General features: G+C 33.3%; 1 protein-coding gene across 1 annotated transcript in view; it reads left to right on the top strand.

Moving 5' to 3' along the window:
- LOC111717973 (uncharacterized) overlaps positions 1–14,784 on the top strand; it is a 42,214-nt gene that overhangs the window by 2,613 nt on the left and 24,817 nt on the right. The window contains exons 3-21 of the mRNA XM_023493445.1: positions 555–636; positions 1,015–1,155; positions 1,626–1,686; positions 2,856–3,043; positions 3,718–4,092; positions 4,969–5,031; positions 5,456–5,498; positions 5,557–5,693; positions 6,376–6,434; positions 7,030–7,119; positions 7,318–7,376; positions 7,457–7,747; positions 8,165–8,261; positions 8,772–8,843; positions 9,767–10,478; positions 10,636–10,773; positions 12,457–12,579; positions 13,055–13,177; positions 13,990–14,132. Coding sequence (XP_023349213.1) covers positions 555–636; positions 1,015–1,155; positions 1,626–1,686; positions 2,856–3,043; positions 3,718–4,092; positions 4,969–5,031; positions 5,456–5,498; positions 5,557–5,693; positions 6,376–6,434; positions 7,030–7,119; positions 7,318–7,376; positions 7,457–7,747; positions 8,165–8,261; positions 8,772–8,843; positions 9,767–10,478; positions 10,636–10,773; positions 12,457–12,579; positions 13,055–13,177; positions 13,990–14,132 — 2,997 coding nt within the window. The remainder of the gene's footprint in view (positions 1–554; positions 637–1,014; positions 1,156–1,625; positions 1,687–2,855; positions 3,044–3,717; positions 4,093–4,968; positions 5,032–5,455; positions 5,499–5,556; positions 5,694–6,375; positions 6,435–7,029; positions 7,120–7,317; positions 7,377–7,456; positions 7,748–8,164; positions 8,262–8,771; positions 8,844–9,766; positions 10,479–10,635; positions 10,774–12,456; positions 12,580–13,054; positions 13,178–13,989; positions 14,133–14,784) is intronic.

The raw sequence follows: 14,784 nt of genomic DNA, 5'->3' as shown, positions 1-14,784 counted from the left end.
GAAGACAATATCGAATGTCTGCAGCATTTGTTACAGCTCCAGGACTGTGAAGAAGACGACATTAGAGATGAATTAAAGTCGTTAGTTGAAAACCTATGTATGAATTGAATTATAGTTTAAATCTAATGTCTGAATCAATTTTATCATAATAAAACATAATAGATCATAATAATAGATATACTATCAACCTCTGGTGGGCGATTAGCTGATTTCCTAGAGTTCAAAATCAATCATTCTTACAAGCCAGTTATTCTAGATAAATACCACCAGGACAGAACAAATAGTTTGAGACTTTAATAGAGACATGGACGTAATTTTAAATGAGCCTTCAATGGTTCTCTTTAACCCTTTTTGATTTAAAATGAATGAGATATCCTCGTTAACTAGCAGAATTTTTTTTTCTGTCTTTGTTTCTAGTAAAAAAATAAGCTGCAGAAAAAACAAGAACTTCTACCTTACTGCTACTCAGACAGCGATGTAAAGAGTAGAGTACCGGTGTGAATTGGCCCATTAAAAACACATATTCAAAAAAAAATATTTCAAAATTATTCCAGACACGGATCACCAGAAGACTGGCAAAATGTCCGTTGGTCTCTTCAAGATCTTGGCGCTAGTAATGGAACCTTCATCAATACGGTAAACTTCTAACTAGCATTTTTTAATTTTATTTATACAATTTTTTATTTCATCAAAGTAATATTTTTAATATAAATATTAAATAGAGGTTTTATGATGCTAAAAGATAATCCTCAATTCAGTAATGTATATTTTTTAAGAATGGGGGGGGGGGAGATTAAAAATTGGACATCAAAAGGCTTGTTTTTTCATTAATTTATTTTCCTCAAAAAATCATTTGATGCAGAGAAAATCAATGAAGATGAGTGTTGTATGTATGACCTAGACTGTCAGGGCAACAATCAGACAAACAAACAGACACCGAAACAAACTAAATTTATATATAGATGAAGGAAAATGTTTCCCATTGATGTGTAATTTATAATTTGTTTGCTATAGGATCGTCTGCCCAATAACGGAGCTGAAGTCTTGAATGCGGGAGATCTGATAGGAATTGGAACTCAAGATGATCGTAGTAGTAAGGATCGAGGGGAGGAAACATATGTTTATTGTATCAGAGCACCCCCGGCTTTCAACCAGGAACACAAATATTAAACCAGGATCAGAATATTGAGCGACGTCGCTGAGCTTTCTATTGCCGGTCATTTCAAAGTTTACATTTAAAGAGACTCGAATAAAACTCTATTTTTAAAATAAATAGTTTCAAGATCTTTCTTTTTGGGAGGGGGGGATTTTTGGGGGATTTGTGATTTTGCTAATGTTCATCTAGGGTATTTATTTATTTTAGGAGTCCCAGCTTTTTTTGTAGTTTCATTTGATCAATGGTTGACTATTCACTATTATTTTAAATACAAATTTTACAAAAAATCGTAATAAAGTTTTCTTTCAACAAAGACTATTATTTAAAAGTCCATTTTGGTCACAATAAAAGTTGTGATACATGACAAATCAACGTCAAAAATGACATTTTAATTATAAAAATGGGAGTGGGGGAATTTTTTAAAGAAAACCTATACCCCTGGTTTAATTTTAATTGTTTGTGTTTAAAGTTAAATGCAAACGGAGATGATGATATTGAAACAGACGAGGATACCCCGCCTCCTAGTGTCGGTAAATCTATTTTTATCCTAAAAAACAGTTATAATAAGAAAGACACGGAATTAATTAACAAATAATCAGACGACTTTACAACATAATGATTAATGAAAAGATAATTACAAAACAGTTCTAGTCCTGCCCTTTCCAAATGTGGTCTGCCTATTCTGAGCGTTTAATGTAAAATCACCTGATTGATTGTTAATCAATTACGGGTATTTCTGATTATGACTGTATTTATAGAGTGGCATTTATGATTCACAGTGGTACCCTTTGTGTGATCAAGCATCCAAGCGGTTTTCTTAAAAAAATATATTATTTTTCTATGAAGTGAATTGTTGAAGAAAACACGGGAAAAATGTTGGAAATTGTTAGCTAGGATAGATGCCAAATTATCGATCAGATAAAGTTTTTAACATAGTTTAAATTAAAATAACAGTCCCTCTAAACCTGCAAATGTGCTTCAACATTCAACCTTTTCTTCAATTTTAAAACTAAATTAAATTAAAAAATTTAAATTATTCAATAATATTTAATCATTACTTTAAATTAAAAAAAAAAAATTGATTTCGTCCTTTCTCTCTAAGTCTTCAAAACATATTTCGAATATGATGCATCTTCACTATGTTCACGGGAATCGTTTGAAATAATGACTAGAAAGCTGGAAAAACGGCGACGATATCTCCATGTTTTTGATCAGACAAATGTTTTAAGGGAACCGTTGTAAATCTTCAAATTAAGGTTTACTTAAAATTACAACCACATTCTCTTTATTTCAACATTTTTTTAAATTTAGACCATTGTCGATATTGTCTGAGCTCTTTAGTTTGCAAACCCATTAAATTTTGACACATTTTAAGACACAATATGAGAAAATTTATCTTCAAAAATGAAAATTGTTGATTTTTCCTAACTTGCCTTAATTTATTAAACTAAGTTCTATCTATTTTGATTCACAGAATACCAAACTTTGGGCGCCAGAAAAACATCAACTTGTATGTATTTTTGTTTTCATGGGTTTGACAAAAAAAAATATCTTAACCAAATGAGATTTTTAATTTTTGTATGTGCAAGAATTGAATTTGGGCAATTTTTATATTGTCATAGATTTCTAGCTATGAATCTAGGGTCACTTGGAGTTATGTCTTTAAGAATTGCCAATATTGTAATTTGCTTTTTTTCAGAATCTGAACATATTGGAGAAAATTTGTCATCCTCCTCTCTTCATGGAACCTCATCCTCGACACTTCAACATTCATCATCATCTAAACCCTTGGAAACCTCATCCCATCCTCCTCATGCATCCTCGACCACAACTCAACCATCCTCTTGTCCTTCTTTACAAACATCCTCTTCATCCTCAGTATTTAAGGTAAAAGCAGGGGTTGTAGAGGATTGGTTTTCTCTTTAAATCAAAAATAATAATCCTCGAAAAGGTAGTAGTAAATACGGGAAAAGATATTATCCTTTAAAAATCCACTAACTCTTCAACTTGCATCGGAGAAACTAGTCCTCCTGCATAGAAGATTAATCTTTGCAAATATAAAGTGAAAAAATATCAAATCTGGTTGAACTACGTACTTCTAAAGGTTATACAATTTTTAAGCTTAATTTTACTTTTGTATACGAGAAAGATTTTTATTTTTTTATTTTGATCAAACTCCCGCATTTTTGTTGGAGTCCGATAATTAAGTGTGGCAAAGTGTTTTGTGTTATCCTGAAACCTTAGCCTGTTTAATTGAGGCTTGTAAGGTCTTGTCACTGAAGTTAGAAAACTCATTGATAGTTTTGAAGAAAAAGTATTAAAAAGAGGGGTATAAACATGCCAGATTTTTTTTTTAATTACGGGGGGGGAGAATCTTTGAAAAAGCTACTTTTAATTGCTGCTAGCTAAGCCACGAATGTTACCCAGTACCCACCCCTCCCTGCAATCTTCGGCCTCCTTCCGGAGTACGTGGATCACAGAGTTAGCATGACATTTGTAATGATACAGTCATGCCCGATCATATATATAATATAATTTATTTAACAAATTTTTTTTACCAGATTCTTCAGAAAAATGAATACGCCGACAAAGATGGAAAGTCGGCAAAACCTGCGGGTAACCCTGAAAATAAACCAGCAGAGAAGCATGTTGAAACCACTTTAGAGAAACCTTTAGAAGCTTCAAAAGAAAACCCTTCAGAAACCCCTGAAAAAAAACCTACAGAAGCCTCTGAAGATAAACCCAAAGAAGCCTCTGAAGATAAACCTACAGAAGCCCCTAAAGAGAAACTCTTAGAAGCTTCTGTAGAGAAACCTTTCGAAGGCCTCATAGAAAAAACAATTGAAGACTTAAAAAAGAAACCATTAGAAATTCCAAAAGAAACCTCTTTAAAAGCCTCTAAAAATGAATCCGATGTGAAGAAATCAAACTCAAAGGTAAAATTGATACAATCTTTTACAATATTTTAATCGACACAAATGTTTTAATTGATACAACGTTTAAATGATACAATGTTTGGATTGATACAATGTTTTCATTTATATAATTTTTTGATTGATACAATGTTTTTATTTATACAAATTGTTTAATGGATAAATGGTTTGATTGATACAATGTTTATATTGATACAATGGTTTAATTGATAAATGGTTTGAATGATACAATGTTTTTATTGATACAACGTTTTAATTGATACACTGTTTTAATTGATACAATGCAATGTTTTGATTGATAAACTGTTTTGATTGATACCATGTTTAATGGATACAGTGTTTTAACTGTAACATAGTTTTAATTGACACAATGTTTTAATTGATACAATGTTTATATTGATACAATGGTTTAATTGATAAATGGTTTGATTGATACAATGTTTATATTGATACAAGGTTTAATTGATAATTGGTTTGATTTGTAAATTGTTTATATTGATACAATGGTTTGATTGAATAATGCTTTGATTGATACAATGTTTTGAACCAGAATTCATAGTGGCTTCCTTCTTTTAAATTAATGATTTGGCCTAAAATCAGCAATTCGTTCTTAATGTTCCTAATTTTTAGTTCTTACACTTTTTTCACCTAAACATTTTTTTTCAACATTCCACCAAAACTCTTGTAAAATCTTCAAAAATAGGAATAAGAAAAAAAAATTTTTGTACCTTATTAGATTGTTCCTTTTACATTTAATTTAAAGTTCTGATTTCAATCCACATACCACCTATTATGTTCATCCAAGAAAAATATTTACCAATAGCTATGGCATTATAAAGCTTTGATGAAAACTGTTTATCTACTTTTTACCTTGTTTAGGAAGCACAGAGCGTAGCAAGTTCTTCTACATCCAGTAGAAATAATCTCTCTACTCAGAATAAGGAACTTGAGTAGAAATTGTAATAAACAATAAGGGACTGCTGCCATTTTAAGTGAACCGTCATATACAACGGTATCCTAGAAACCTTAATCTCATAATATATCTGAAAGATTACGTTGTTTCTGGCTTAAAGAGTGTTTAATTCTGACATTTTATTTTTTGTCTCTAAAGCAAGAAATGCGCAAGTAACTTTTTCAGAGAATTCACAAATGAAAACAAACAAACATATAATCCGTTCTCGATCTGACAAAGCTTTAAAGAGTATACCTGAAGATTATTTAAAGGGATTGTACGTCACTGTTCACTGTTCAGAACTATCAAAAAGCGAGCTAAAAAAAAATATTTTTGACATCGGAACGAATCTAGATAATTTTATCTTTAAATATCATCATTTTTTGGAAAATATTATATTCATGTTTGAAATAGAAGGGAGAAAAGAGAATTTGTGTCAACAACTCTGGAAGTGAAGGTAAACAAATTCTAAGAAAAATATTGATATTTTTGTTATAATTTGTTGAATTTTTTAGATGATGCCCCAGTAAGGAAGAAAACTAGGATTTCTCCAAGTTCGTTCAGTTCCTCCAATAGTAGTGTAGACCTTACAAGTGATAGTGAACCAGATCTTGCGACTATTATTTCGACATTGAAAAATAAGAAAAGTCAGGTAGTAATATGAATTCAAATTAACATCTTAAAGTATTCACCAAATTTCAGGGCTTGGAGTTGTATTTGCAAAGTTTTTATATCTATCGGGGAATATCCGCAAAGTTCAAAGTCCTAATGGCAGCTTATCCGCGATAGTTTTCACTGAGGCAGTGAAAAGTGTAAAATTCTTACGATCTGCTTCATTTCCTCCTTTTCTTAAACCTGAAAGACACTTTTATAGAGTATCGAGGATATCTTATTCATTCTTAAACAAATATTGGTTTATGAACTAGGCAATGCCACACATTTAAGTGTATGGTTACTTGAAATAATTCCAGTCCCTTTTATAAGGAAAAGTAAAATTCCTAAAATATATCTTCATTTAATGTTAAATTGTTAATAATTTAGTTATTTTTCTTGACCTTTAACTTTTTAAGGTTTTTGGACTTTTGAAAGGTAGCACACACAAACTGTGAAACTGTGAACTTTTGAAGATTCCAACATTTCAAAACTGTATTATATGTTAAAAGGTTTTATTTATTCAAAGAGAAACTAGAAGGAAAAAACTGACCTAAAAACGATCGTTTTGGTTCGTTTTTTGAATACATCTTCTCTCAGGGTTAAAATTTTGCAAAGTTTTAGGAGAGCAAATGTTAAAAATACACTATTTGGGGCAAAGAAACTAATCCAATTTGTGCTAGGTTTCGGTGAAATTTATTCCTCTACCGAAAAGAGCAGTTGGAGCCAAACTCAATCAAAAGTAAGATCATTGTCTTAGTCTCGTATTATTTAGCCGTCAACTAAACGGAAAGAAAAAAAATTGAAAGTTTCGTAATTTTGATACGTTTATTTTCTTTCCAGATACAAATCTTATTTGAAATTTTTTTATTTTAAAAGAAATTCTTCTTTAAATGAAAACATAATTCTTTAAAAGGATTGTGCCTGCAACGTCCGGCCTTCTGCAGTCCTAGCCGTAATGCTCTGCCCTATGGCCTATCACTTTAGCAATGCTCATCCTTCTTGCCTGTCAAAGCAGCAGCACTTGGTCGGGAATCGTCGTAGCCTAATACTAAAGATTTACCCTAATTTTTCATGTTGAAGGGAACTTAATTTGCTTAATTTTTTTAGTCAATTTTATATTTAATTTTAGAATTTGTTCATTGAACAAAAGTGTTTCATATGGACGCGCTACGGGTTTGCGCTTTGCCACAAGTCGATGTTAGTGAGTAAATTGTGGATAGGAAGCCCTACGGGTGTGGCTAGCCTACCCCCCTCCCTGGAGACTAGAAATTATGCTTTCAGTCCCTTTTAAAAATATTTTAAAAGTTAGTTAATTCAAATCTTGAATTGTCCAGGTGTATACTAAAAGACGGGGAGCTTAATGTGCAGTACAGTGTACGCAGATGGAAGACGGTATCTGTAGTACAGTACAAGCTAATATCCAGGTATATACTTATACAATCAAATAATGTACATACATTGACTCATTAGCATATAGACATAGTGGCTTATTGACTTATTGGCTAATTGAATAATTGACTCAATGATTGAATGATTAATTTGGTTTAATAATTGACAGATTTATGTATTTATGAATTGATTGATTGATTGATTGATTGATTGATTGATTGATTGAATTCTAGGAGGTGGAGAGGGTTGGCAGATGATGGTTCACAAGGAACTCCCCTCCTGGCTTTTCTAGGTAAACAATTTGGGGCTTAATAGTAAAAGTTTAATTTTTGCTACTTTTCCAGAAATACTCTGGATTGTAAATTATTTAAGATTCTGGCGAAGGAAGTGGAATAGAAAGTGATTCCGAGAGTAAGAGTGAAAGTGAGAGAGAAAGTTCTGGAGAAAGTGACGAAGAAAACAGTGCAGGGGGAAAGCAACGGACCAGGAAAAGAAAACGTAAACACAAATCTATCAAACTCCCGAAGGATGAGAGAAAAGATGGTCAGAGCTCCAGACCGTCAGGGTCAGCTCAGGGTAGACCTTTTCAACAATCTGATTTCAGGAAGCAAACTCGACCCTCACGACTCACCGGACCTTCGGGATTTAAATCAGGGTTGCCAGGCAAAGGGATATGATTTATATAGTTTCTATACACTTACACCCCCCCTTTCCCCATCCTTATATGAGAAACTAAATGAATCTTAAAGTAAAGATATAGAAACATGGGGGAGGGGGACTTGCCAGTTGACGATTTTTTGTCACAACATGACAGGCGCGGCATGCCTGTCTGGCTGGTAGTGGCGCAGCTCGCATTCCTATCAGGTTGTGGCCCTGCACGCCTGCCTGTCGGGTTGGACAACCCACGAGGATTTTAATGATTATATTTTCACTCAGAATTATTCTGTATAATTATACACCGTACAAACGTCTTATTGGTCTCAAATGATTTCTGAAACATTTCTTTACAACAATGCATTCTCAGCTCAGCTACCATTTCTAGCCAGACGCTCCCTTTAAAACATATTCCCCTGTAACCAGGTTCCAGGCTAGTGCCTGTACCAGGGAACTATGAGGATATTAGCAGTGACGAAGCAATCAATTTTGAACTGGAGATCATTGGTCAGGATAATATCAGGTTAAGAAATTTTGACGGTATACACCAGTGCTAAAGATCCGGATCCGCAGAAATAAGCGGATTCACAGATCTAAGGGGCAAAGTAAACCAAAAACTGTAAAAAATAAGTTTTTGCTCTCAAAACCCAAACTTGAACTGTTGAAAAAGAGATCATTAAAGATTTCTTCAGTTCTGAGTATTTTAGCAAGTTTTTATCATAAAAATAAACGACATTCTTTTCATTCTTCTATTATTGATCCAGGATCCGGATCAATGTTTAAAATGTAAAGTGGTATATAATATATATAGCGAGGAAGGGAACAACGAGTTTTAATGATCTGGGGGAAATGAAAAATTGAACTAATGTTTTGATTATTTGCCCCAATTCAACCAAAAAAAAACCTTGAATAAACGGTTTAAAGGATACCCTTGTGAATCTGACAAGCCACTCAATAAATTAAGGGTAACTTAAAATTACGTCCTCACTCTCCTCATCTTAATGCTTTTAATTTTTAACTAAGAATAATTCAGGCGAAGTATAATTGCAAATGAAAAGTTCTCCGTGATCAGAGCTCTGAATGCCAGCCCTGTTCTAGCACCCAGGTATTCAATTCAAAAGCATGAATATTTAAGATAAACATAACATCAATTGATTTATAAATTTTCTTCATCAGGGGTGTATATTATTTGTGAGACTCATATTTTTGCCTCCCCACCCCCTTTTCAGAATCATATTTATCCCCCTTGCAAAGAAATTTTTGAATTCTAGTTGTATAATTGAGCTTTTTGTGCCCTAGAAAGGTCAACTTCAACGTCCCCCTGAGTTTTTAAGCATTTCTGATACTGTTTTTTAATTTTGTTTTTTTGCGGCTATTTTCCTTTCCCCTTTCCTCTTGCCCCTTTTCCATTCCGTCTTCCTATTTTTCTCTTCCCTCTTCCCCTTTTCCCTTCCCTGTTTCCCTTTTCCCTTCCCTCTTCCCCTTTTCCCTTCCCTCTTCCCCTTTTTCCTTCCCTCTTCCCTCTTCCCCTTTTTCCTTCCCTCTTCCCCTTTTCCCTTCCCTCTTCCCCTTTTCCCTTCCCTCTTCCCCTTTTCCCTTCCCTCTTCCCCTTTTCCCTTCCCTTTTTCCTTCCCTTTTTTCCTTTCTTTTTTCATTTTCCCCTTTTTCCTTTTTTCTTTTTTATTTTTGCCCAAACCCAATTAAAGCGGCGGCAAAATTAAAGATATACACCCCTGTTCTTCGTTAGCATGAAGGTCAGTAAATTTTAGACTAAATTGCGTATTGAATAATTCATTGATTGATCGGTTGATTAATTGGTTGATTTATTGGTTGATTGATTGATTGACTGGTTGACTGATTGGTTGATTGATTGACGAATTGATTTATTGATCTATTGATTGATTGATTTATTGATTGATTTGTTTTCAAATAATTCGCTAGCTTTAGAGCAGCAAATACGCTTGAGATTTAGGTTTGTTCGTCTTTATACCATAATTTTAAGATGGTTTATATTTAAGTTTATTTTAGATCAAGTTCGGGGCCTTTCTCTACCTCAGAAGAGAGTAGGTCTGGACAACCTACTCCGGACCCTAAACCATCATCAGACCATTCTTCTGGATCGGAAATTCCAAATATTGGTTCAAGTTTAGATGTACTGCCTGGTTCCAAATCTAGCAATGAATTAGTTGCAAAAGTATCTGATACAGGAGAAACTAAAGGCTCCGCTGGTACATTTGCTGTAGGATCTTTAGAGATTATTTCTAAAGAACAAGTTGCAAGATCTTCTAAAAAAACAGGGGAGAAAGAAAGAACAGTGCTCAAGCCTCTGAAATCTGCATTAAAAAAGAGAAATCCTGTTCTTGCTTTTCAGTCGGAAATAGGAGATGCAGAAGGATCAGGAAATGGAACTGGAGCAGGATTAGGAGTTGTTCCTAAACCAGGATCTGGAAATATACCAAGCTCAGGATCAGGCCCAAGAGCACGGTTAGAGATATCTGATGATTCCGATGAGGATATGTACGCTCCTCCCACCTCTAAAAGTGTCTCCAGAGACCCTACTTCAGAGACTAAACCCGAGGTCAAGATAAAACAAGAAAATGAAAAGGAGTTGAAGATAAAAGCTGAACTAATCAAGTCTGCTGGGTTCGATCCCCAATGGTTTCCACAGGCTACTAATGTAAATGATGATGATGTTATTTATATCAACGATTCTGACGATGAAGATGAATATATATCCATGGAAAGTTCTGATAATTATTTAATAATCCAAAAAAATCTACTAAAATTTTAAATCTGACTGTTCGAAAAGAAAGATTTATTTTTCACTATTTTTACAAGTAACGAGCGTTTAATTCTTTTTTTATTTTTAACGAAAAAAAATATCAGACTTTCTCTAGTCGCAATCTGTTTTGTCGGAGGATGGAAGAAACGAGCAGAGCGAGCCAGAAAACGAGCAAAGCGAGCCAGAGAACGAGCAGAGTGAGTGCGACTTGGACGTTGAAATACTAGAATACAAGAGAAGGGAAGAAGATAAGGTTATTATATTGATTTTTTTATTGTTAATTATAAATAATTACATAATTGTATTATGATCACAGCATTATAATATTTCTTTAAAAAGATTTGATTACCCCCATGATTTTTTTTGCCCCCAGAATGCCTGGTATAAAATCGCCTAATTTGAGAAAATAGAGGTTTTAAATTATGGGAATAAACATTAATGTTTAGGTTATAAGTATAGTATAAGCTAGGTTGAACGAACTTAATGACTAATTTTTTAATTTTCCTTACCCTGGTTCGGAGGGGGGGGGGGTTCTGAAAAATATGCACCTTCAGCAGCTAGCAGGGTTGACATAAAAAAGCCAGCCCTAATTTAATTTATTTAATTTATTGTTTGTTTTTTTTAATTTTTTTTACCTTTTCTGATTCTTAAGATGATAAATCTTCAAGACATTAGGTCTACTTTCAATTGTATCGATTTTTAAGAGAGCACAGCACTAAAACTGACACATTTATTTATTTCCTAAGACTTTAAACAATGATCTTATTGAAGCTAAAATTGTTCGAATATTGAGTTATTTATAAAAAAATGAAATAAATCAAGCAAGTCAACCTTTTAACACTGGACTTCAGGACGGTTTTTTGGTTTTAGACCAGACAAACCCAATTGTAGAAAACTTTTGAAGCAATCTATCATCTGCAGTGATTGTTTTTATAACAAGTATCTAAGGTATTGAAAACCCAAGAAGAACCACATCAGAGCTTTCAAAACTCGTTGCGACTGAAAAAGAATTTAAAAGTTCTTGGTCTTTTTTTTGTGTGAATGGGCTGAAGTTTTTCGGTATTTAACAGTGGTCTTCCTTCTTATGCATATAAATATTTAATATCTACCGATAATCTGAGTAGCCCCACCCCCCCATCAGAAATATGTATCAAAGTGAGAAAATAGAATTAGTCTGAAATTTATAGAACTATAATATCCAAAAATTGTAGTAATACCCCCATTGAATAAGGGAGGTGATATTATTGTATTTGAAGAGTATTTATAGATAATTGATTATAGTATATTATCACAACATTATTATTTTTCATAACTTAAAAAGTTCACTTATTGCTTTAATAGTCTTATTTTATGAATTTTAATAGGTTTCAACTACTTTCAAATTAAAAAGCCCAATAAACCCTAATAAAATCCAAATAAAACCCTGTTTGAAAATAGGTTGCTCCTTACATCAGTCCTTGTTGGCCTCCTAACTAGGTTCGAATGATAAGCAGGATTGTCTTGTTTGTCAATCCCAAATGGTGCAAACCATATCCTTATATTTCCATATACTTATTTTCAAATCATGTACTTATATTTTACCACTTCTTATGATCCGGATCTGTTGGATTCGCGATATTTTGACTTTCTGGATCCGGATCTGCAGAAAAAAATGCGGATTATAGGCCCCAGATTATTTTTATTTGTTAAAACATCAGTAAATCTATTTGTATGCTTTAAAAGAATTGAGGCCTAATTTAAAGAATTTTAGAGGCCACTCAAATATGGCTGGTTGCAATAAAAATTGTATTCAATGTTTAGTTTAAGCCGGTGCTCAATTGAAACCGGGTTTTGGCGGAATTAAGACGCGGCTCTTTATTCATTAAACTCGGACTTCGGATTCTTGACTAGTTAGAATATTTAAAAAAAGCTGAATAATAGAAAATAACTTATTCAGAGTGGTGGCGAGAGTTCAGGAGTAGAGGATAGTGATGACAACGATATTGTTGCTTCATCTCAAACTGGTTTATTCCGCACAATCGTCGCCAAACATAAGCTGCCCATCAAAACTTTTGTCAAGGTATATAATAAATGGTTTTATGATTTTCACTTTATCAGAGAAGGGGGGGGGGGGAGAACAAGTAATTTGAATTTTTTAATGGGATCGGTCCATTTTGTTGAGCACGGATTAAGGATCTGAATAAACAGAACATGTTTTGGAAAGAGAAACAATTGACTCTACTAGCCTTCTTTTTAATGGAGTACCAGGTTCAATTCACATTAATACCCCATAATAGTTTGCCAAATCAAGAATGAATGGGATATCCTTATTTTCCAATATGAAATATTGGTTCTTTTAATCGTCGGTTCTTTTTTATGCTTTAGATGAAGTAAATTGTTAAAATTAAAAAGGTTTTTTGTTAATTAAAACGAAGATGTCTTCCTAATTGCGGTTCGGGAAAAGTTTAAAGGTTATTATTGTGAATCTAACATGTTACTCTATAAGTGGAGGATATGGGTCCACAGTCTTCACTATACAGTTCCTGATAATTTAGATAAAATGTGAAGGTTCTCAAAGCTTCACTGAAGAAGAGGTTTGTACGAACTTTTCAACTGATCTAACAAGAACCAGCTCAGGGGGAGGAGAAGAGGAGAGCCAGAGTCTTTTAGACAACCAGGTTTATAATTAATTATTCAATATTTCATTTATTTCACAGCTCCTTCTTTTAGACAACCAGGTTTATAATTAATTATTCAATATCTCATTTATTTCACAGCTTCTTCTTTTAGACAACCAGGTTTATAATTAATTATTCAATATTTCATTTATTTCACAGCTTCTTCTCATGGCCTGGGCTGTGGGCACACTGCTCAAAACACCTGAACTTTTTTTTAGGAATAAAATTATACTGATATGCAGTCTACTGAGTTATAATCCCAATTGTATGAATCAAGTGCATTCAGGTCTAAAATCAAACGTAGCTGTAGTTTTAAAGCTTAATTATGCTATGCTTATTTTGTAAATGGCAGGGTCCTAAAATTTTCCTGGAATGTAATAAGACACGTTTTATCAAAAAATTTATCAAAAAATAAAACCTCTTAGTGAACTGTATGACTGCCTTAGTACCAGGCATAAAAAAGTTGTTGAGGTAAACATCAGTTAAATGCATTTGGTTTAAGATATTTCTAAAAAAAAATATTTGCTTAGATTTTCCTAGGTGGCATTTTGTGAAAATTGATATTATAACTCAGTTGACTGAATATAAAAATATTCTGAAGAAAAAGTCCAGGTGTTTATAGCAGTGAGTGGGTGTATATTGTTTTCAAAACAATTTTCCTTTGTAGTCATAACCAAAATGAGGGTTTTTACAGGGTGACGCAAAACGAAGATACAGTGAATAATATATCGGCAAGATTACGTAAATTTTGATAAGCAAGTTTTTGTTATTTAATTGGTTTAAACTCAATTTTTTTATATTCTTAATTCCAGGAGGATGTGGAAGAGGATCTTGTAAACGATGTTCTAGAGACTCTAGGTCTGTCTGCTGATACTGAGCTTGTGAAAGCTGCAATATTAAAGGACAAGGAGCTGGGGGGACCAATCTCATATGAGAATGTTTTCAAATTTGCCAGGGAGGTACTTTTCCGGGGCCATTTACACAAATTACTTTTTCCACAGAGGAATTTTCTAAAATGGTAAATTTCTAAAGGCCACTTGCCTAAATAGTTCATCTGTAGCATTTACTCTAATAACTTATTAATATGGGGCAATTTTCTTAAGAACTTAATTTTTGCCCAATGCCCATGTGGCAGTTTCCATTTCCAAATGACATTTTGTAAAGTGACTAATTTCAATGTGGCATTTTCCTCATGACTTTATCCTATGTTGCATTTTCTGAAAGTCTTAATCTTTTGTGACATTTTCTGAAAGAATTGATCCTAGGTAGAATTTTCTTAAATGTTTATTTCTTTCAAGACTCTATATAACTAGTTTTGTAAATCCTAAACGAGTAAATCTTCAACTAGTAATTCTCATACGAATAATTGGAATAGACTTGACAATGACATCGGCACCTAAATTTCTGATAAGAGCCAAGGTTAAATAAGGACACGATTAGATACAACTTCAACAATCTTATTCGACTAGGAAGTCTTAGGGGCTAGGGAATTTTCAAAATAGTCGTAAAATCATGACAGTAGGGTAGGGGGTGGGGGGAGGTAACTTTACGGGAAGTAGCCACAAAATAAATTGGGAAAAGTCGCATGTACCTTGGTACGGGAAAGT

Source organism: Eurytemora carolleeae, unplaced genomic scaffold (assembly GCF_000591075.1).
Source record: "Eurytemora carolleeae unplaced genomic scaffold, Eaff_2.0 scaffold161, whole genome shotgun sequence".
NCBI lineage: Eukaryota > Metazoa > Arthropoda > Copepoda > Calanoida > Temoridae > Eurytemora > Eurytemora carolleeae.
The sequence above is the reverse complement of the archived record's forward strand: the minus strand, read 5'-3'. Positions and strand labels throughout refer to the sequence as shown.